Source organism: Paraphaeosphaeria sporulosa (genome assembly GCF_001642045.1).
Source record: "Paraphaeosphaeria sporulosa strain AP3s5-JAC2a unplaced genomic scaffold CC84scaffold_6, whole genome shotgun sequence".
NCBI lineage: Eukaryota > Fungi > Ascomycota > Dothideomycetes > Pleosporales > Didymosphaeriaceae > Paraphaeosphaeria > Paraphaeosphaeria sporulosa.
In genome coordinates, this window is record NW_017253365.1 from 458,416 (window position 1) to 477,330 (window position 18,915).

The 18,915-nt window shown below is 54.9% G+C and overlaps 9 protein-coding genes across 9 annotated transcripts; 5 read left to right on the forward strand and 4 right to left on the reverse strand.

The window, feature by feature from the left end:
• Positions 1-144: 144 nt before the first annotated feature.
• Positions 145-612, forward strand: CC84DRAFT_1176659 (uncharacterized protein; the record flags this gene model as incomplete). The annotated part of the gene is made up of 2 exons (XM_018180236.1): positions 145-351; positions 424-612. 2 exons carry the CDS (start codon positions 145-147, stop codon positions 610-612), a joined length of 396 nt encoding a protein of 131 aa, XP_018034808.1.
• On the reverse strand, positions 384-2,036 carry CC84DRAFT_792734 (uncharacterized protein). The gene has a single exon (XM_018187417.1). It carries the CDS (start codon positions 1,880-1,882, stop codon positions 701-703), a length of 1,182 nt encoding a protein of 393 aa, XP_018034809.1. The 5' UTR covers positions 1,883-2,036; the 3' UTR covers positions 384-700.
• Positions 2,037-3,978: 1,942 nt separating this feature from the next.
• Positions 3,979-6,344, reverse strand: CC84DRAFT_793057 (uncharacterized protein). The gene is made up of 3 exons (XM_018187418.1): positions 5,855-6,344; positions 5,456-5,742; positions 3,979-5,407 (listed from the first exon to the last, which is right to left on the reverse strand). Exons 1-3 carry the CDS (start codon positions 6,095-6,097, stop codon positions 3,997-3,999), a joined length of 1,941 nt encoding a protein of 646 aa, XP_018034810.1. The 5' UTR covers positions 6,098-6,344; the 3' UTR covers positions 3,979-3,996.
• A 734-nt stretch (positions 6,345-7,078) lies between these two features.
• Positions 7,079-7,861, reverse strand: CC84DRAFT_1217899 (uncharacterized protein; the record flags this gene model as incomplete). The annotated part of the gene is made up of 2 exons (XM_018182942.1): positions 7,079-7,763; positions 7,815-7,861. 2 exons carry the CDS (start codon positions 7,859-7,861, stop codon positions 7,079-7,081), a joined length of 732 nt encoding a protein of 243 aa, XP_018034811.1.
• Positions 7,862-8,143: 282 nt separating this feature from the next.
• Positions 8,144-10,252, forward strand: CC84DRAFT_1217900 (uncharacterized protein; the record flags this gene model as incomplete). Its single annotated transcript, XM_018182943.1, has 1 exon — positions 8,144-10,252. One exon carries the CDS (start codon positions 8,144-8,146, stop codon positions 10,250-10,252), a length of 2,109 nt encoding a protein of 702 aa, XP_018034812.1.
• Positions 10,253-11,017: 765 nt separating this feature from the next.
• Positions 11,018-12,438, forward strand: CC84DRAFT_1094518 (uncharacterized protein; the record flags this gene model as incomplete). Its single annotated transcript, XM_018174567.1, has 2 exons — positions 11,018-11,186; positions 11,234-12,438. 2 exons carry the CDS (start codon positions 11,018-11,020, stop codon positions 12,436-12,438), a joined length of 1,374 nt encoding a protein of 457 aa, XP_018034813.1.
• A 608-nt stretch (positions 12,439-13,046) lies between these two features.
• CC84DRAFT_1164917 (uncharacterized protein) lies at positions 13,047-14,403 on the reverse strand. Its single transcript, XM_018178596.1, has 2 exons — positions 13,962-14,403; positions 13,047-13,908 (listed from the first exon to the last, which is right to left on the reverse strand). The coding sequence occupies exons 1-2, from the start codon at positions 14,112-14,114 to the stop codon at positions 13,162-13,164; spliced, it is 900 nt and encodes a 299-aa protein (XP_018034814.1). The 5' UTR covers positions 14,115-14,403; the 3' UTR covers positions 13,047-13,161.
• Positions 14,404-14,502: 99 nt separating this feature from the next.
• On the forward strand, positions 14,503-16,141 carry CC84DRAFT_1259839 (SGS-domain-containing protein). Its single transcript, XM_018184944.1, has one exon. It carries the CDS (start codon positions 14,676-14,678, stop codon positions 15,816-15,818), a length of 1,143 nt encoding a protein of 380 aa, XP_018034815.1. The 5' UTR covers positions 14,503-14,675; the 3' UTR covers positions 15,819-16,141.
• A 322-nt stretch (positions 16,142-16,463) lies between these two features.
• On the forward strand, positions 16,464-18,394 carry CC84DRAFT_1164918 (uncharacterized protein). Its single transcript, XM_018178597.1, has 3 exons — positions 16,464-16,870; positions 16,922-17,588; positions 17,659-18,394. The coding sequence occupies exons 1-3, from the start codon at positions 16,562-16,564 to the stop codon at positions 18,171-18,173; spliced, it is 1,491 nt and encodes a 496-aa protein (XP_018034816.1). The 5' UTR covers positions 16,464-16,561; the 3' UTR covers positions 18,174-18,394.
• The last annotated feature ends 521 nt before the right edge of the window (positions 18,395-18,915 follow it).

An 18,915-nucleotide genomic window follows, 5' to 3' on the forward strand; every position in this document is an offset into this window, starting at 1 on the left:
TTATTTAAAGGTTCAGCCGCCGCTCCCACTTGCTTGTCATCTTCAAGCTACTTCACATCTCAATTGACGCCTTTCCTCGATCTTGTACAGGTCGAAACTTCTCTGCCAGACACGTAGCCTATCTACCTTTCACAAGTCGCCATTATGCCTTTCGGATGGGGAGACTCTGAGCGGGCCTACGACCAGGTCTACCAGAACGACAACTTCGAGGAGAATAAGAGCTCCTTTGGCCACGAGCTCGTGGCGGGCGGTGCCGCTTTCGCCGGTTTTAAGGCGTTTGAGGACCACCAGCGCAAGGAGGGCAAGCCTGTGTCCCACCAGTTCGCCAAGGAGCTGCTCGCCGGTTTCGCGGTATGCTAAACTCCCGTCTCCTAGCTCTCAACTGGACACAGATTCTACGGCCAATGTGCTGACACAACTCAGGGTGCCGAGGTCGACAAGCTCGCCGAGACCAAGGGCGAGGACTGGTTCGACAGGGAGAAGGCCAAGCGCCAGGCCAAACAGAACGCTGAGCGCATGTACGACGAGCACTACATCGACAACCAGGGCGCGGATCAGTACGACCCTAACCAGTACGGGGCCCCACAGCACTTCGAGCGCCGCGGCTGGTAGATACGTTCACTAGCATGACGTGATATGACGAATTGAAAGAAACAATCATCTTCATATATTTCTGTTCTTGAGTGATCTTTGCCTGTTTCTAGTACCCCTGCGTCCCATTCGACCGCACCCTCGCATTGAACACAACCTCCGGCCACTCCTCCACCTCTCCATCCAACAGCTTGCCATCATACTCCCCGCCCCTGACAAATTCCCAAAACGCACCGGCATACGACTTCAGCAACGAATCCATCCTTGTCCCAGTCACATTTCCCAGATCCACCTGCGCCGTCGTATTCGGAATCTGCGGCAACAGCTCCACCCACAGCGCCACATCGCTGAAGGCCAAATGTGCGCTGCCCTCCACCGTCGTCCAGTCCAGCCACCCTGGCGCCGTCTTCGACTCATTGTAATACCTTGTCGCAAAAGCCGGCCACGAATCCGCGTCCTGGGCGAGGTGGTTTGGATTCATCGTCATGAAGTACGGCCTACCATGCATACTCGCATTGACCGAGTCGCCAAAGAGCCCGCCATCGATATTGAACCCCGCAATGATGTTGCGGTTTCGATCCATCGCGCCCGTCGCCGTGGCCCCCCCGATGGAATGCCCAAACGCGCCGTACGCCTCGGTGTTGAAGTAGGCGCCGTATGTCTCCACCAGCGCGGGGAAGCCAGAGGGTCCTAGTAGGTGGAGCATGTCTGCGCGCCGGAACTGGTATATCTCCACAATCAGCGCGTCGCTGTATGGCATGTAGATGTCCCAGCCGACGACGCCGGGGTTCCCGTACGGTAGGGGTAAGTACGGTGCCTCGCCGGGATGATCCAGCGCGAGAACGGTGTACCCCTGCGATGCGAGGTCCGATAGCAGAGAAGTGAAATATGCCGCGTTCATGCCGCCGCCGGGACTGAACACCAGCGTAGGCCGGTCCTTCACCCTCTCTACATCGTCTTTGGCGGAGAGGAGCGGGGCTTGCCACTGCAGCGTCGTCTCTAGGGACTCTAGGTCCGCTGGCAGGATGTTGAATACTTCGCCCCAGATGGCCGCGGAGGTGGGGTCGAAGTAGGGGACGCTGGTGTTGGGGGCGAGAGATGAGCGCGTGGGGTAGAATATGCTTGTGAGGTAAGAGGTGCCTGGGCCAGGGGTGGGGTCATTGGGCGTGCTGTGGTTGAAGATGTGCTGGGTGAAGCCGACGTTGTAGGGGCCCGAAGGGGCGGGGAGGCGTACGGCTACGGCCAGCAGGCCGAGCGGGAGGAGGGATATAAGGGCATTGGGGATGTGCATTTTTTGTTGATTTTCTTCTTGCGCGTGTGGAAGCTATGGTGTGCATGGGGCGTAAGAGGATTATGTAGGAAGGGTTTACTGTTACGGGACCGAGTTCTTCGTAGACTATGCCATACAAATGCGGCCTGGCCTCGGCTCGCGCAGATGTAGTAGATGTGCACAGCCTGAGAGATGTGCGAAGGATCGATCCTTGCCTCTTCTTGCTAGTCTGATTGGTCAGTTGAGGACCAGACCTGCCTATTCAGTCCAAGAGCTTACGCACGTAACCTGAATGTCACGGCAACCCTCGTTACAACGTCATGAAATCCTTAGATTTTGTTATCTATGGTGCTTCTAGGTATTGATCCGAGGGGCCAAATCATCCGCCTTGTTCCGGTGCCGTCTTTGAACGCGTTTTTCCACATATCGTACTTTGGCATCGACGTTGCAGGGATTGTGTAGGCTCTTCCTGTTTTTGAGAAATATCATGCTTTGGAAAACGATTTGTGGATGGACACGGCGTTCTTGTAATCCTGTTGCATGATAAAACATTCCTTTCTGAATAGTACCCTTACTCCGTTGTTGATCCTCTGCAACTTGTTGCCTTTGGCGTGTTGGGGCCAGTCAGTCGAGGCATGGCGCGTTCATAAAGCTGAATCCACAATTGGAAGACAGGGCTCAGAGTAATGATACGTTTGATAAAAGTAAATTTTCACTGCTCGCCTATTATTACACGACGCCGTCCTCTTCGAAGACGATTTGCAACGAGCAGATCAGGTAGAGCAGCATAAGTCAACTGTAGCTTGCAAGCAGGAAAGAGTAAGTAATCTATTGTGAATGGAACGAAAAAGAAAATTCGTTTTTCCAGCGTTTGTTGACTCACCTTGTACTGCGAATACGTGCAAGATAGAGCTGTGGTAAGAAAATCCAACAAAGTACGATTGGGTTGTAACACTCAGAGTGCCGTGTTTCATTACTTCAAGCTCTACAGAGTTAATTTTACTTGCTTTTCAAGCTGCCGGCCTTTCCATATTATCAGCGTTTGGCGAAGTTGTGTCTTTCACCGGCCACTGCCGATCTATTATGCGACAAACAAGTGAACATGATTGGCAGCCTGCCCCACTACTTATGATAATCTCATCGATCGATGTGTCCTTTGATAGTTGGATGGCTTGTTCCTTGAGGTCTTCGCACACTCTGCAAGGACGAGGGCTCTGGTTTATCCTGTACCCTATCTAGTGCTTAGTGTTATGTTGCGAGAACGGCGATGTTTTGGTTGCGATCATGACATCTGTATTAAGTTCAGATTTCTCGGATGCAATGTCGGCAACCGTTTCGCCTTCGATTTCGCTGGACACATAGCGGCCCTTTCCATCTCGTTCACGTGTCCCCATCGCACTTGTGCAGAATCCAAGATTTGCAGGCTGCTTCGTGAGAGTGCTCTGTTGATGAAAAAGTAAGAGCAAGCAAGGGTGGGCAGCTGCTAGGCAGGCTTATATACTGCGTCAAGGCGAAGCGACGCCACAACTGCATGTCCAGGGATGCTCACCGGCCTGGTCGCTCCACAGACAGTCCCACAAGGTTGTGCATACCATGTAGAAGAAGTTACGACTCGAAATTTGTGTCCAGATCAACAGCTCACGTTAACCTTCTGTGCTCAAGAGCATTCAAGTAGCCACCTGCAGCGCGTAAAGCACACAAAACCGCTCGCAATGAATATAGAGAACACGCATCCACATACACCAAACTTGCTACACCCCACCGGTCTCGAAGTTGATCACGCGACAAGCTTTAACAGTCGCCTACTTCCTTAACTATCTATCACTTTGCCGTGACCCCCTGATGCTACAGTTTAACTATCAGCAGTCTATGTAATCTGATTTTCTTTCTTCTTGCCTTTGTGTCCCCCACGTTTGAGCTGACTTCCGTACAAATATAAGGACAACCCGCCAGACGTCAATTTGAGGGAAGCGAATCAAATCGGGCTCTTGCGCATATCAAACTCATTAATTACTGGATATACTACACCGTGCCAACGCCATCCACATTACCCCTACGAACCATGTAAATGCCAATCGCGCCCGCCCTCCAAATCATAATTCCATGTTCAACATACGCCCTCCACATTTACACCACTATCTATAATACACACCTTGCCCGCTCTGTTTCGCTTTCACGTCCTCTCCAACACCCATGATTTTAGGTAACGGCTTATTCTTCACCATCTGAAAATCGAAATCAAGCCCAAGCCCAACCTCAACGTTCTCCTTCTCCCACGATGCCGGACCGAGCAGCGCTGCGATGCTAGGATCCGCGCTCAGTCGCTTTGTCAGCGCTGCCGGGGGTGGACGCTGCACCTGCCGCGGGGCAGTGACCATAAGTGGCATAGGTACAGCAGGAACGTTGGCAGGCGGTGGCGAGCGCAGGGGCGGAGGTGGTGGTGGCGGTTGTTTCGATTTCGGCAAGACTGCTGATGGACGCTCCGAGTGCAGTTTCCGTTGAGGTGGAGCAATGCCTGTACTTGGTTTGACCGCGGTGTCTTTCTGCACTGGTGCTGGCGGACCACTTTCATGCACGCCTAGTAGCGTTGCAGACGACGACTTCACCAGCGTCTTCCCCTGCCCCGGAATTACCTGCACCTTCTTCCGCAGTACCTGCGCGCCCGCCGACGCCGACGCATCAGGCGCACTCTTATGTCTCGCATGCCTCCCCGCTGCCCTCGCAAAGTCCGTCCCTGGTATCCTCGTCCCGTTGAGTATAGCAAAAGCGATTTGGCCCGCCGCAGCCCTTCGCTCATTGCCATCGTGGCTGTCGCGGGGGCTCGTGGAACCGCTGCGCGAACTCCAGCCTACGCTGTGGGCAGGTGTGGAGGTGCTCAGACGGTGGGGGCGCGTCAGCGATATGGAAGAGCGCGCGTGCCGAGCTCGGTAAGAAAACCGCTGTGAAGGGTCTGTGGAGGGAAGGTTTGATTGGGAGCGTGAGGCGGCGACGGCCAGTGGCGAAGGGGCTGCGGGGTGGACCGCACGCCAGTTAGAGGGTGCGTATTGAGCTGGAATGGACAGCGGTACGAAGCCCGATGATGAGACGAGAGCGGACATGCGTGGTGGGAGAGGGAGGTTGGGAGTTGACAGAGAGGGTTGGAAGATAGGCGGAGGGAGTCCAACTAATGGGTTGTGAGATGGTGTTGCGTAAGCCGCAGGAACCGGCGGTGGGTGTACGTGGGAAGTGAATATCCCTGTGCCGAGAGAACGGATGGGAGCTGGTGCTGCGATACCATCCGAGGCGGCCGTTGAGTTCAGATCAATCGTGTCAACGTCTGCATTGGACACGTTCGAGTGCGTGCTTCGATGGGTTGAGAAGGATACACCCCTTCTGCTAAATCTGGTCGATGCGACCGAGGTGCTGCGAGAGCGTGACTGCCTGGGGGAGATAGTCGGTGTGATTGTTGGCGTAGGAGCATGTGGCGTATGCTTGTAGTTGAGCAGATGCGCTTCGAATGGTCGCCTCACGGTTGCTAGCATGCCGAACAGTGCGCACGAAGCCAACCTGTCGTTTGGTCAGCAAAGAGGGCAATGTGCTTCGGGGTAGACCCACAAGGCTATCATTGCAAAAGCGACGCCCACTCGACCTACCCGGCAAGTCGTGCCGATCTCCCAACTAGTCAAACCGAGAGCCCCAGGCAAGCATCTTGGGCGTCGAGCAACAATGATCATGTTCCAGCCGCTGGTCAGCAGCCACAACATGCATAGTGTCCCGCCACAACGGACCGCGATGTAAGAAGTCTTTTTGTCCTTGGCAGGAAGCTGGCCTTGGTGTCGCCATATTCTCTGTTTCAGAGAGAAAATACTATGGAGGACAACGTAAGCTAGTGTTGCAAGCGCCTAAGAAGTCAGTAAACCCTTGCAGCTACAGTGCCTTATCAAAGATTGGGTGCACCGTGGTACCCAGGGAGAAGCCCATAAGTTGGACTGGTGCTGCAAGTAACTGACGTACCGAAATGAAAGTCAGAATCTCCGACGCAACGTTGGTCGAGTCGTCCGGATCAGAGACAATTTCGTAAATTTGGACAATAATGCAGAGTACAGAACAGACGAAAAGAACATTGAGAAGGCCGGTGATGGCGATGAGGGTCCATTGGCGCCGCGTCACTCTAGCACAACTCAAGTTGGGTATCGCCGAGGCTTCCACTTTGGCTGGCAGCTGCCCAGGTGCACCGCCGCCGATTGACTCAGCCATCAAATGACCGAGTGTTCAGCTTGGAACAGGACACACTTCGATATGGTTCATGAGGCAGGAAAGACAGACAGCAGAGCGAAAAGAGTGTCGACAGGCGCATCTCGAAAAGAATGTACCGGCGAAGAGTACCAAAGCTGAGGAATGTGGTTGAATTAAGCGAGAGATAGTGGTGGAGATGGCATCCGGTGCCTGACGGTGTCATGTAGGTACCAGCTCCGGAATTGAGCCTGAAAGGTAGCCTCTTACGGAAACTGTCTCAAACGAGAAGAACATGTTTGTGGTAACCTAGCGGCTGAGAGGGACAAGAATAAACTCGACGCGCGCCAAAATCAATGACGTGAGCAAGGGAGATGAAGCGCATGTTGGACGAAAGGGAGGCTCAGACAGGCTGGGTAATGGTGGTTGCGGTTCTCCTAGCAACCTCTGAAGTGTTTCGCATTAATTTAAGCTCCCACTACAAGCAGCCAATTTCCTCACACGACTTCGATTGCCATAATGGCGCGGAAAGTTGGCCTGACGTTGGTCCGCATGTTGGAAGTTGGGAGGGTAGTCGGCATCCGTTGCACACGCCGCGACACGTGCATTCCGGGGTGCCAGGGGCGAGGTGCATTGCTGCACAGGCTTATATCCCCAGCCAGGTATCTTGATTATGCCGGTCTACCCAGGCACCAGTAGGCTTTCAGCGCTTGAATGTCCCATCGGGCGCAGGCTCCGAAGCAGTCCAATACGTTCTCCTACAACGCATGTCGACGTTTGTGCTACGACGACGGTTGCGCCGTTCAACCTGTATCTGCTTTGTTTGGGATTTATGAAGGCCACGCATTCCGTTGTGGCCGATGCCCATGGTTTGCAGGCTCTGGATAATATCCATTCGATCGGTGCTTCACGGTGAGCCATGATGGCGTATGTGCTTCCGCGGTCACCGCGAAAGAACGGGGTTTTAAAAGGTGGTACCATCAGGAACCACACGCGAGAGGTAGATCAGAGAACGAGCAGCAGGACCAGCAGCAGGATGAGGACAAAGATGAGGACCGCGATGCAGCAGCTCGACCAGCGGTCTTCGTTCTTCTTGATGACCCAGCCGACCTTCTTGATGCCCGTCTGCAGCTTGCCCTGGACTCTGTCGGCCACGTTGTCGACATCGTTGAGCAGGTCCCCCTGCTCCTCGAGCTCACGGCCCATGTCGTCGGCCTGCTGGCGCAGATTGCCAACGGTGCGGAAGACTCCGTCCAGTTGCTCGTCTTGCTCATGCATCAGCTCCATCTGGCGCTCTTGCTCGAACTGCGCGAAGCCGTCCTCGTCCTCGAACGAGTCGGGATCCGGCAGCATGTCTCCGTTGGCGGCAGCCTTGCCCTTGTTCTGGGCATCCTGCACGGTGCGCTGCAGCTCGTCGCGCATGTTCGCAATCTCGTCGCCCACGTCCTTGACGAGCGTCCGCCGCCGCTCAACCTCGTCAATCTCCAGGCCGAATTTATAGGGGTCGTGCTCGACCGCCTTGACACTAGCCATGAGGTCCTCGAGATCCTGGCTGAGCTCCTGCAGCGTCTGTTCGAGCTCATTGCGCGCTTCGCGGAGCTCGGGCGAATTGGCCGACGAGGCCGAGGATCGTATGCGCCGGTAGGAAGCAAACAGTGGACGCGACGTATCCAGCGCCGACAGGACGTCGCTGTACACGTATCAGTGAGCGCATTCAGGCAGCGGGATGCGGGACACGCACGCTTGCACCTGGAGGAACGGGTCCTCGTCGTTGGATGTGGTCATCATCTTGGCTACAGAACGGTAGAACGCTATCAAACGAAGACAAGGCCAGAAACTGCAGCAGTCGAGGACGCGCGTGTTGTACTTCAAGTACTGCCAGGAGTGTCTTGTCCAGCCATCGCCGCTAACGCCGAGAGAAGGAGCTGCCGCACAGACCACCCACGTCGGCACCTGCCCAAATTCACTCCGACAGGCTCCACTCAACCCACAGCTTTCCTCATGCGGCTCAAATCTGTGACTCGTGATTTTCCCAAGAGCGCCATACCGGCAGACGAATACGGCTGAAACATGGGTCCCGAGGCGCCTCTCCCCCTCCCAGCCGAATTCTCGGACGTGGACGAGTATGTCGAGTCACTGCTGAAATTTGCGACCACATCGTGGATGCTGCAGACCTTGTGTGGAGGGGTTCACATTTTAGACTTCTACACGCGATCCCCTGACCTGTACGCTACCATACTGCCCGAGTCATGGCGAAAATGGTTTCGAGGGCGCGACATCATGGATATTCTGGACTTGCTCATGCGGGAAGACCTTGGCCAGTTCAATGACTCCAGCGAAGAGCAGACCTGGCGTGACGGGCCGGTGCCGCCAGAGGAGCTTTTGCTGTATATCAGAGATGTGCGGAAACACCTGCTAGCAAGAGACTTCCCGCCCCCGGGAGCACCTGCAGCGCCTAAAAACGCCAGCATTGCGCGCCATATAGCTATGGGCATGAAGGTCAAGAAAGTGCACGAAGTGGACAACTTTGCTCGCTTCATTGACAGATTGACTGCGGAAATCAAAGAATCTGGAAGGAAAGAGATCACGCATCTTGTCGACTTTGGATCAGGACAGAATTATCTGGGACGAGCACTGGCTGCACCACCTTACTCCAAGCACCTTGTAGCCGTCGAGAGCAGACAACACAACATTGAAGGTGCCAAAAAAATGGACATCAAAGCTAAACTCGTCGAGAAGCCGGTCACTTACGTGAACAAGAAGAAATGGCGGGCAGAAAATGAGCAAGACAAGAGGAGGAAGAAGAATATGTTAAAGGGTTTGAACGTTCACGCTGATGAGTTGGTATCTGCAAGCGATGCGAAGAACGGTTCAGGCAGGGTGACCACCACAGCAGGTGAGGCCTCAACTGTCACTGTGCCAGATGCTGGCTCTCAAACGGCAGTGACAAATGCCTTCAAATGCGACGATGATGGATGCAACGTCGCGTCAGGCACTCAATATAATGGGACGAGCGACAATGCCTACACCATCACGACCAATTTGCAAGTCTACACAGAGGGCCAAGGCAGTGTGCAATATGTTGAGCACATCATCAAAGATGGAGACCTGAATCCAGTCATCGATCAGGTCCGCGACAGCACCTCTATCCGACCAGAAACCTCTTCATCGACGCCCACGGTTGTCGAAGAAACTACCAGCCTCTCAAATATTCCGAAGTCTACTGAGGTTAATGCTATGGTCATGTCTCTTCATTCGTGTGGCAATCTCGTCCATCACGGGCTTCGCTCGCTTCTTCTTAGCCCAGCTGTCTCCGCAGTGGCAATGGTAGGATGCTGCTATAATCTCGTGACGGAGCGCCTCGGACCTCCAACCTACAAGCTGCCAACCCTTCGGCCAAACCACCCACGTCTCGAGAAGACTGCGAATGCTTTCGATCCTCACGGCTTCCCTATGTCCGAAAGACTTGCTTCTTATCCACTGCCACACGCTCCGTTGCCCACTTCGAATGGAGAGCCGGAATCAGTCGAGCAGCCGAAAGGTATCCGTCTCAACATCACATCCCGCATGATGGCCGTCCAGGCCCCTTTCAATTGGGGTCGTGTCGACAGCGAGCTCTTCTTTTCAAGGCATTACTACCGCGCACTCCTCCAACGCATTTTTCTCGAACGCGGCGTTGTATCCGCACCTGTGGACGGCGACGGCACTGTCGGCGGATCAGCATCTGGGCATACCAGTAGAGTCGAGTGGACGCCGCCTAACGGGCGTGGACCAGGTCTCAGCTCCGACGGTACCTCCACCCCGCTCACCATTGGCACTCTGCGCAAGTTCGCCTACAGTGATTTTAAGTCCTATGTTCGCGCTGCGATCACGAAGCTGATCAGCCCGAACTCTTTCTGCGAGGTCGACCCTGACTTCATCAAGGGGAAGATGGATGGGTTGACGGATGAGGATATCGAGGCCTACGAGGAGAGGTTCAGGGAGAAGAAGCATGAATTGAGTGTCATGTGGAGCCTCATGGCGTTCAGCGCAGGCGTGGTCGAAGCCGTTATTGTCACCGATCGATGGTTGTGGTTGAAGGAGCAACCAGAAGTGGAGAGAGCGTGGGTCGAGCCGGTCTTCGATTACGCGTTAAGCCCGAGGAATCTGGTGGTTGTGGGTATTAAAAAGCAAGCTTGAGATACGCGTTTCAGAGCCTCTAAGTTGATTCACCACGAGAAGACGGCGACGCAACAGATTCTGTCCAGCAAAGGATGCAGTATGGCGAGCCCTGGACAGTAGCAAGTCGGTATCGGCACGTGATCTGGCGAGGTGGCACATACATCAACAGTTCCACAGCAACCAGTCAGCCACCGCAACAAAGAGCGCCAGTCCAATCGCCTGCGGAACACCGTGCATCTCAATACATATACACGTCACCGCCAAGCGCATACCTACCACTAGCCTTCCTATCCCTCTACGGCTCCCCTAACGACCCGCTCGCTCCTTTCAATCACAGTTTCAGATGCGCTTCCCAGAAATCTCAGAGGGAGGCTGTGTTCAGGGCGAGATCGCAATCCGATGGCAGAGCGCTCAATTCGAGGTAATTGCCCCTTTCCAAGCCTAGGCGCAATTCGCGCCCGTCGCTCATCGACAATCTTGCTGGTCCACCAAGTCTTGGAAGTCTTGGCCCAAGATCCGCTCCGCTGCGCGGCAACGCCTGAGCCCTTGGCGGTCCGCCAACACCAAAGCGTTAGGGACGGTTGGCATTTCTTAAGGGCTCCACATGTAAGAGGAGGACGGAAAACCAAGATTTTGGTGGCAGGCTAATGTGTGGCAGCTTCAAATACCCGCCATGTCCCGCTCCGTCCGCTGCCAGTCTGAAGACCGTACTTCCCTTTTACCAGTCACTCGTTATTATCCTGGTTTTTTTTTAGTATATTGTAATCTTCCCTTCTCTTCAATATGAAATCATTCGCTGTGCTCTCCATCTTGGGAGCTGCGATCGCACCCGTTTTCGCTGGGGTCGCCCCACGACAGAGCAAGGGCAAACTTACGCCGGTTACCGTGAAAGGAAATGCTTTCTTCGCGGGCAATGAGCGCTTCTACATGCGAGGAGTTGCTTACCAGCCAGGTAAACACATACCGACATGGTTCATTGCAAGTGATTGACCTTTGTAGGTGGCGCATCGGATGCTAAAGATCCCCTCCTCGACCTAGAGAGCTTGCGCCGTGATGTCAAGAACTTCAAGGACCTGGGAATTAATACCATTCGCATTTACACGATCGACAACTCCAAGAACCATGATGAGGGCATGAAGATTCTCGACGACGCTGGTATCTACCTCGCCCTCGACGCGAACACTCCGCAATACTCTCTCAACCGCGAGTCCAATGCGACGCTCCACCGATCCTACAACGACGTCTATCTCCAGTCCGTCTTCGCCACCATCGACGCATTCGCGGACTACAACAACCTCCTCGTCTTCTTCTCAGGCAACGAAGTCATCAACGCCGTCAACAACACCAATGCCGCGCCTTATATCAAAGCCGTCACGCGCGACATGAAGCAGTACATCTCTAACCGCCACTCCCGCAAGATCCCCGTCGGCTACTCCGCTGCCGACGTCGCCGAAGTTATCGAGCAGCAAGCCCTCTACTTCGACTGCGGCACCGACGACGCGCGCGCCGACTTCTTTGCCTTCAACGACTACTCGTGGTGCGACAAAGAAGACGGCCTGCAGACCTTCACCGGCGCCGGCTGGAACAAGAAAGTTGAGACGTACAAGAACTTCCCGCGCCCCATCTTCCTCTCCGAGCACGGCTGCATCGAGCCCAACCGCCAGTGGGGCGAGATCGCTGCGTTGTTCAGCACTAAGATGACGGGCGTGTACTCCGGCGGTCTCGCGTACGAGTACACGGTCGAACCCAACGGCTATGGCATCGTCGACATCAACGGCAGCGGCGACATCGAGCCCAACGAGGACTTTGAGTCCCTCAAGGCTGCTTACGCCAACGTGACGAACCCGTCTGGCAACGGCGGCGCGAAGACGACAGAGGGAAAGGCCAGCGAGTGCCCACCCGAGAGCGACGACTGGCCGATTAGCAGCGAGGCCCTGCTTGCGATGCCCTCTGGTGCGCAAAAGTACATGGACGAGGGCGCCGGAACTGGACCTGGACTTGACGGCGATGAGTCTAGCCACTGGGCGGGCGAAGCGAGCGAGGGCACCGCAACAGCCGGATCAGGGGCCCCTACGCGCACGCCGAATGGTAGTGCGGCGCCGTCGGGTGGCAGTGAGGGCGCTGCATTTGCTACGGAGGTGCCGATGAAGTTTGTCGGCATGGTTGTCGCCAGCGTTGTGCTTGGTGCTGCGATGGTGTTGTAGATGAGGGCGGGATGCGTGGGATGTGGTGGGGTAGTGTACGCTGGCGATGGGCGTTGGCATTCTTCTGCCTCTTGTAACGGTTTCGGCTCGGCGAGATATCTCCTTCTGTTCCAGACATCGTCTGCGAGATTTGTAGCTCATCACTTTCCTCCGTCAACTAGGTCGTGTTCCCTTCCGTGGCATATTTCCGCTGTGTGAGACGTGCAAGTATACCGTCTGTTCTCCGCAATCGCGAACGTCTTCTGTGCGGTCACGTTTTACACTGCCTTGATTCGCATCACATCTTCGCAGGTGGTTTCTAGACGGTGTTCGGCGCCTATCTTCGTGCCAATGTGCCTGTCTCACCTCCCCTGACCCCTGTGGCACCGTCCATGTGGAATCCCGATACGCCAAGGTGTTGAGCGACTGGCACTCACCACCGGACGGCCCCCAAAGCTCACCTCATGCGTCGCATAAGACATTCACACTCAGCCTCCAACACACTCTCGTCGCCTTGCCCGCAAACTGGCTCACAATAATGCCAAAGCTACACTGTATTATTCCAGCATGACAGCTCATATCAGGGTCCGCCAAAGGAGTCCGAGGTTCAATTATCGGGCACTGTGACGCACTGCAAGAGATTACATTACGAAATTAACATCAGGAATTACATATAAACACTGCTGGGTATCTCAGCGCCTCCAGATCGTCCTGCCCTTCCCTCCCACGCCACCGGCATCCACTTCACGCCTGGAAGCCCGTCCTTGCGTTCGCCCAGTCGAACCACACAGATCGTCCTCTGAGCGCCGCATAGCCAATCTCCAGCTCTCCTCCTCTTTTGGCGAGGAGCACGCATTTCCCCTTGAACGGCCCGCCTAGACTTTGGCTGACTCGGAGAACATACTGCGCGGGTTTGACAAGAATCTGCTGCGCGCCCCCTTCGAAATCGAGATTGAGGGTTGGGAAGGTGGATGTGGCGTTGCAGCTGACGATGTCTACGGAGTCCATACCGCGGCCCATGTCGACGGCTTCAGGTTGTGTGAACTTGGCCATGAAATCGTAGACGTCGTGGGGAAGCCTGATGTACGGGGTATGCAGCGCGAGACTGATGGGTCCCGTGCTTGCACTAACGGAAACGCCCTTAGATACATTGATAGAAGTAACGTTGAGGCGACGGCCCGGCTGTTTCGTAGGTGTCCATACAATATCGATGCTCGTATCCATGTGATGGAAGAGCTTCCACCCCGGCTCGGGCTCCAGGACGAGCGGTCCTGAGGCTTCGGTGTCGAGGGGGAGCGTCATCATCAAGGAAGATTGCTGGTTCTTGGGCGCTTTTGGTGGTCCTTTGGAGTAGGGGTCTTTGTTTATGGGAGCAATCCGGTTGGTGATGTCGTCGAAGACATTGAGGTGAAGTTGGGTGACTTCACCTCGGTCGCAATGCCAATCCGAGGGGAAGTAGTCGGTAAAGTAATAACGCCAATCGCCATTCATCTGAGCAGATGTCAATGACTTGTTTTGCAAGATCAGATCAGTGTCGAACTCACTTGAAACGTAAAACTGCTGCCGATGTGGATCGCTTTGCGACCTCTGCCACAATTAGCTGCACCTGGAGGTTGTGGCAGCGGCTTCTGCCATTCGGCGATGCCTTGAGCCGCAGCGAGCGCGAACGCCGCCGCCAGCACAAGGATATGCAGCATGCTCGCTATCGCAGCATCTCTAAACACGAGATTACCAGGAACGGATGTATCTGATCGACAAGGTGTGGCGCAAAAGGCCAACAGCCACTTCGTCGCCTGGGAGTTCCGCGAGGGCAACACGAGCGAGCCTAGGTACCGAAAAGGGGGAAGCTGCGAGCGCCAATACAACAGGCACCTACCACAGCGCACAACGGACCAGCGGGACCGAGAGAAGGAGGCTTTGAGCCGTATCGCGCTTTCACGAGGGTAAGAGGGTGAGATGCCGCCCGACACAGATGTTCAGGTGAAGTCGCGCTGTCCTGCTTGCGGTAAGCGTTCCGGGCCTGCGGTGAATCCTTGCCCCGCTTCTTTTAGCTGGGCAGGCGTCTGGTGCCTGGAAGCTGCGGGCATGGAACTTTCCACAATCATTCACTGACTCCAACCTGCGCCGCGGGTCCACCGCTCAACGGACAAAGCCTGCATAGAGTATCCCCTTCACCTTCACCTTTTTCCGACCAAGGACACCACGCTGTTCCCGTTGATCAGGACCATACCTCCGAGCTGCCGCAAAGCCACCCCACCATGGACCAAGCAGCCCGCGGCGCAGCGGCGCTCTCTGCCAGCAAGTACGCCGAAGCGATCGAGCACTACACCAATGCGATAGCACAGAACCCGGGCGCTGTCGACTACTACATCAAGCGCTCCACGGCCTACCAGCGGTCGTCCAAGTACACCGAAGCCCTCGCAGATGCCGAGAAGGCTGTCGTCCTCGCCCACAAACGCGCGCGTCGCGAGCTCATCAAAGACTCACAGCTGCGACGAGGCATAGCGCTCTACTTCCTGGGCCAGTATGCGAACGCGAAATTTGTATTCGACATTGTGAAGGGAATGGACGACAAGGAGAAGACACTGGCCATCTGGGAGTCCAAGATTGCGACCAAACTGAATGCCATCCCCGAGGGTGACGAGCAGAGGCATGTTACCGTTAAGTCGGTTCCTGATGTAGACGTCGACACGGCTCCGCCGCCAACAAAGGAGAACAAACCTGCAGACACGCCCTCTGCTAGCCGCCCGCAGCTGCCACCGACGCCCACAGAGAAGCCGAAGCACGACTGGTATCAGAACAACGAGCAAGTCACATTCACGCTGTTGGCGAAGAACGTGCCAAAGGATAAAGCCAAGGTGGAGATCGAGGCAGATTCGTTGGACATCTCCTATCCTCTGGCGAACGGCAACGACTTCAACTACAACCTCCTCCCCTTCTACGGAAAGGTCGACCCCGCTACGTCGTCCTACCGCATCACACCTACCAAGATCGAAGTCGTGCTGAAGAAGGCCGAGCCCGGTGTGAAGTGGAAGACACTCGAGGGCGAACTCGAGGTCGTGTCCGAAAAGACTGAAACATCTGGAGGACCGGCAGTAATCCCGGAACGCGCAAGGGTCACCGCTGAGGCTGCACCCTCATACCCCACATCATCGAAGAAGGGCGCCAAGAACTGGGACAAGCTTGCCGCGGAGGAGGGTGACGAGGACGAATACGACGGCGATGAGACCTCTCGATTCTTCAAAACGCTCTACAAGGGCGCCGGTGAAGACGCACAACGAGCCATGATGAAGAGCTACCAGGAGAGCGGCGGCACCGTTCTAAGTACTGACTGGAGCAGCGTGGGCAATAAGTATGTCGCACCTGAGCCTCCGGAGGGGATGGAAGCGAAGAAGTACTGAGGGAGTTTGCTTATACGAGGACATTTACGATTCACGACAAGTTGATTTGACATATGCATGGCGATGGAGCTCAAAAGATGGCGTAAAACGAGGCAATCTTTATGATCGCAGGATACGCGATACAGGGACCGCGATAGGTGATGCAGGAACCGTCAATATCTGACCGATCTTGACACGGAACACGGGATCATGGGCGTCTCTTTCTGGGACTTGGGGCGAGAGCTCGTAGATACAAGCAGTGACTGACCTCTTACTCTTCACTTCCGCGCTTACGTGACTGTCTACGGCTACTTCCACCAACCATTTGTTGAGTCCAAGCTTGGTTTCCCCTATTTTGCAATCTATCCAAAATATGCCCTTAAACTCGCGGATCATCATCGTTGTTGCTAGGTTGGTCATCTAGTGCTCCAGACTTCTTCACCTTGGGAGCAGCTTACTCACAACCATTCCCCGCCAATACGATCCCCTTCACCTCATCTACACTCCCTTCGTATAAGCCTCGCGTACTTCAGATGTCCGACGCTGATGCTGCGCGCTCCGCAAATCACAATGCTCCTATGTTTGCCGTGACTAAGCTCGCACCCGGTACCTCCGATTCCCGAGCCTCCCGCATGCGGCTAAAGCTTCCCTTCGCCGCCGCCATACGTCAATCTCGCGTCCAGTGACCGGGGATTAAACAATGAAGTCCCCGCGTTTATATAACGCGTTTCTTCTAGGCCTCGACGTGCCTGTCAAGTGACTCGATGTTCGCCAGACGGCCTGCCTACTTAAAGACTGCTGCTGTTGTTGCTTCTGCCGTGGGCCTGACTGCAGTGGGTATCAACAAAGCATTCATCAACTCGCCACGGGGACTTCAACAGTTGGTTTGGAAAGTAGATCAAAGAATTCTGTTCCGAGGTATGGCTACAGCAAGTACAGTTAAGCTTGATGCCGGGGTGCAACCGGAGTTTTTCGTGAAAGGCATTACGGATGAGAGCGCAAGGATTACAAGCGACTTGTTGCAGGAGAACCATGACAAGCACCATATTTTCTTCAATCGAGGTGGCTTTCACGTAAGTTTATCTCACTCTTCACCGAAAGCGGCGCTGATTAGAGTCTGATAGAACCACATCGTACATCATCTCCTAACCCTCTTCGCTCTCAGGGCTACACCAGAGGAGATCAGGCGCGGATACAATGAGAACAAGTACTATCAACGGCCGCCAGGAGACCTGAAGAAAGCGATAGTGGATGATATGCACGATCCAGCAAAGTTCAAAACATACTTGGGAAAGGAGCAATACTATCAAGACTTCCTCCAGTACTTCCGGGATGAGATCAGCAAGAAAGGCTGGGAGACCGTGCTAAATGACGAGCTCTTCAAAGGCGACGAGCGCGCAGACGACATGCTGGCACGCCTCTATGGAGGTTTCCTCCACCCCATCATTCATCTCGGCTTTGGCGTCGAATTCCGCCAGCCCGCCATCATCGCCGAGGCACTCGCCCAAACGGCAGTCCATGACAACTGGATGCTGCCCTTCTTTCTCGACGCTGAAAAGGCCGCACAGACATCAGACGCGAAGCCTCAGGACACGAAGACCATCGTGCAGCTCCTCAACGACATTCGCGCAGACAAAAAGCTCTCCTCCGCAGCGCACTGGAGCGACGGAAATAAAATCCGCGACGGCATCTTGAAGCGCGCGCCCGACGAGATGCTCAAGTACGCCAGCCAATACGTGATCTCCGAGTCGCAGCTCGAGGAGAAGACTGCGGAGATGATAAATGCAGCTGGTAAGCTTGCCTTCCAATACCATCCTCTCAGCCAAACCCACATCCCATGACACTAAGTCTGAGATAACAGTATTCTACACCGCGGCCGCCCAGCACCCTCCCAACGTCCCCAAGTTCGACTTCTACTACATCCACGTCACAAACGCCTCCATCTTCTTCTCCACGTTCCTTGCCCTCTCCTCCCTCACCTCCGCTACAAAGCGCCGCCTCCTAGAATGGAAGGTCCGCTCCGACCTCGCCATGTACGCCAGCCGGGCATCCCCAGCTCTCCTCATGGACGATCTCATCACCTACAAGACCACGGACAAAGACGATTCGTGGGAACGTGTCATCGAGAGGGTTAACGCGCTCTCGGATGACGGGCACGCGAGCAAGTTGGTGAGAGCGCTGGCGCACGGCGAACAGGTGTGCAAGAAGTTTGAGGGGAAGGAGGGATTCGTGGTGCAGGGGGACATGTGGAAGCGCCTGGGTAATATGGCGGTCGATAGCGTCGAGGCTGGGGGGCCGACGTGGGTGCGGAGTGCAGGTTTCGAGGAAGCGTGGAAGGATGTCCCGGTGAGGCAGGGGTTGAGAGCGAGGGTGTAAGATACGTTCAATGTGTCTGGAGGTTTCTGAGAATTATCGCTTGTGCAGCGCGTGAGTAGTGTAATCATGATTGTGCGTATGCGAGGTCACATGCAGGAACCACTCAACTCCTACTGAGGCAAACAGTGATTACGCAGCGGACGCCCGCTTCGGCACGTGCGTCTCAGTGCGTGAACTTCACCAGATGCATGGTCTCATTGATGGATCGGTAATATAAGGGATTTGATGAGAACGTGTACCGTGATGACTGCACGGCTGGCGTATGCTGCTATGAGGTCGCATTTGTAGACAGCCATCCTATGGGATCCCAGTACTTATAGTTACACCTTTCTGCGACCTGCTCAATAATCATGTGTCTACAAATTAAAGTAGCCTGTGCCTGCAGGAGCATACGGACAAAACATGGAGTTCTCAAGCTGTACGTACAATAGCGCAGCTAGTCAGTCATCATGTTCACGGTCGACGGCCTACCGCAGCGATTATTCATCCGCAGTCGGGCTGATAGAGAGAGTGATCAGAAATGCAAAGACGCTGCGCCAGGTGTATTTCGCAGGTCCCAATCACACGGCACAGCCGATTTATAATCCGAGGTCCATGGACTGCCCAATCGCAGCGATGCCTCCGAGGTGAACTAACGCGAATTAAAAAGCCAAGCTTCTTGCATCTCGTTTCACACCAGGACATGTAAAATTAGGCCGCTTTCGTACCAACTACTCGAGTGGAGGTATCGGCGTTAGAGGGG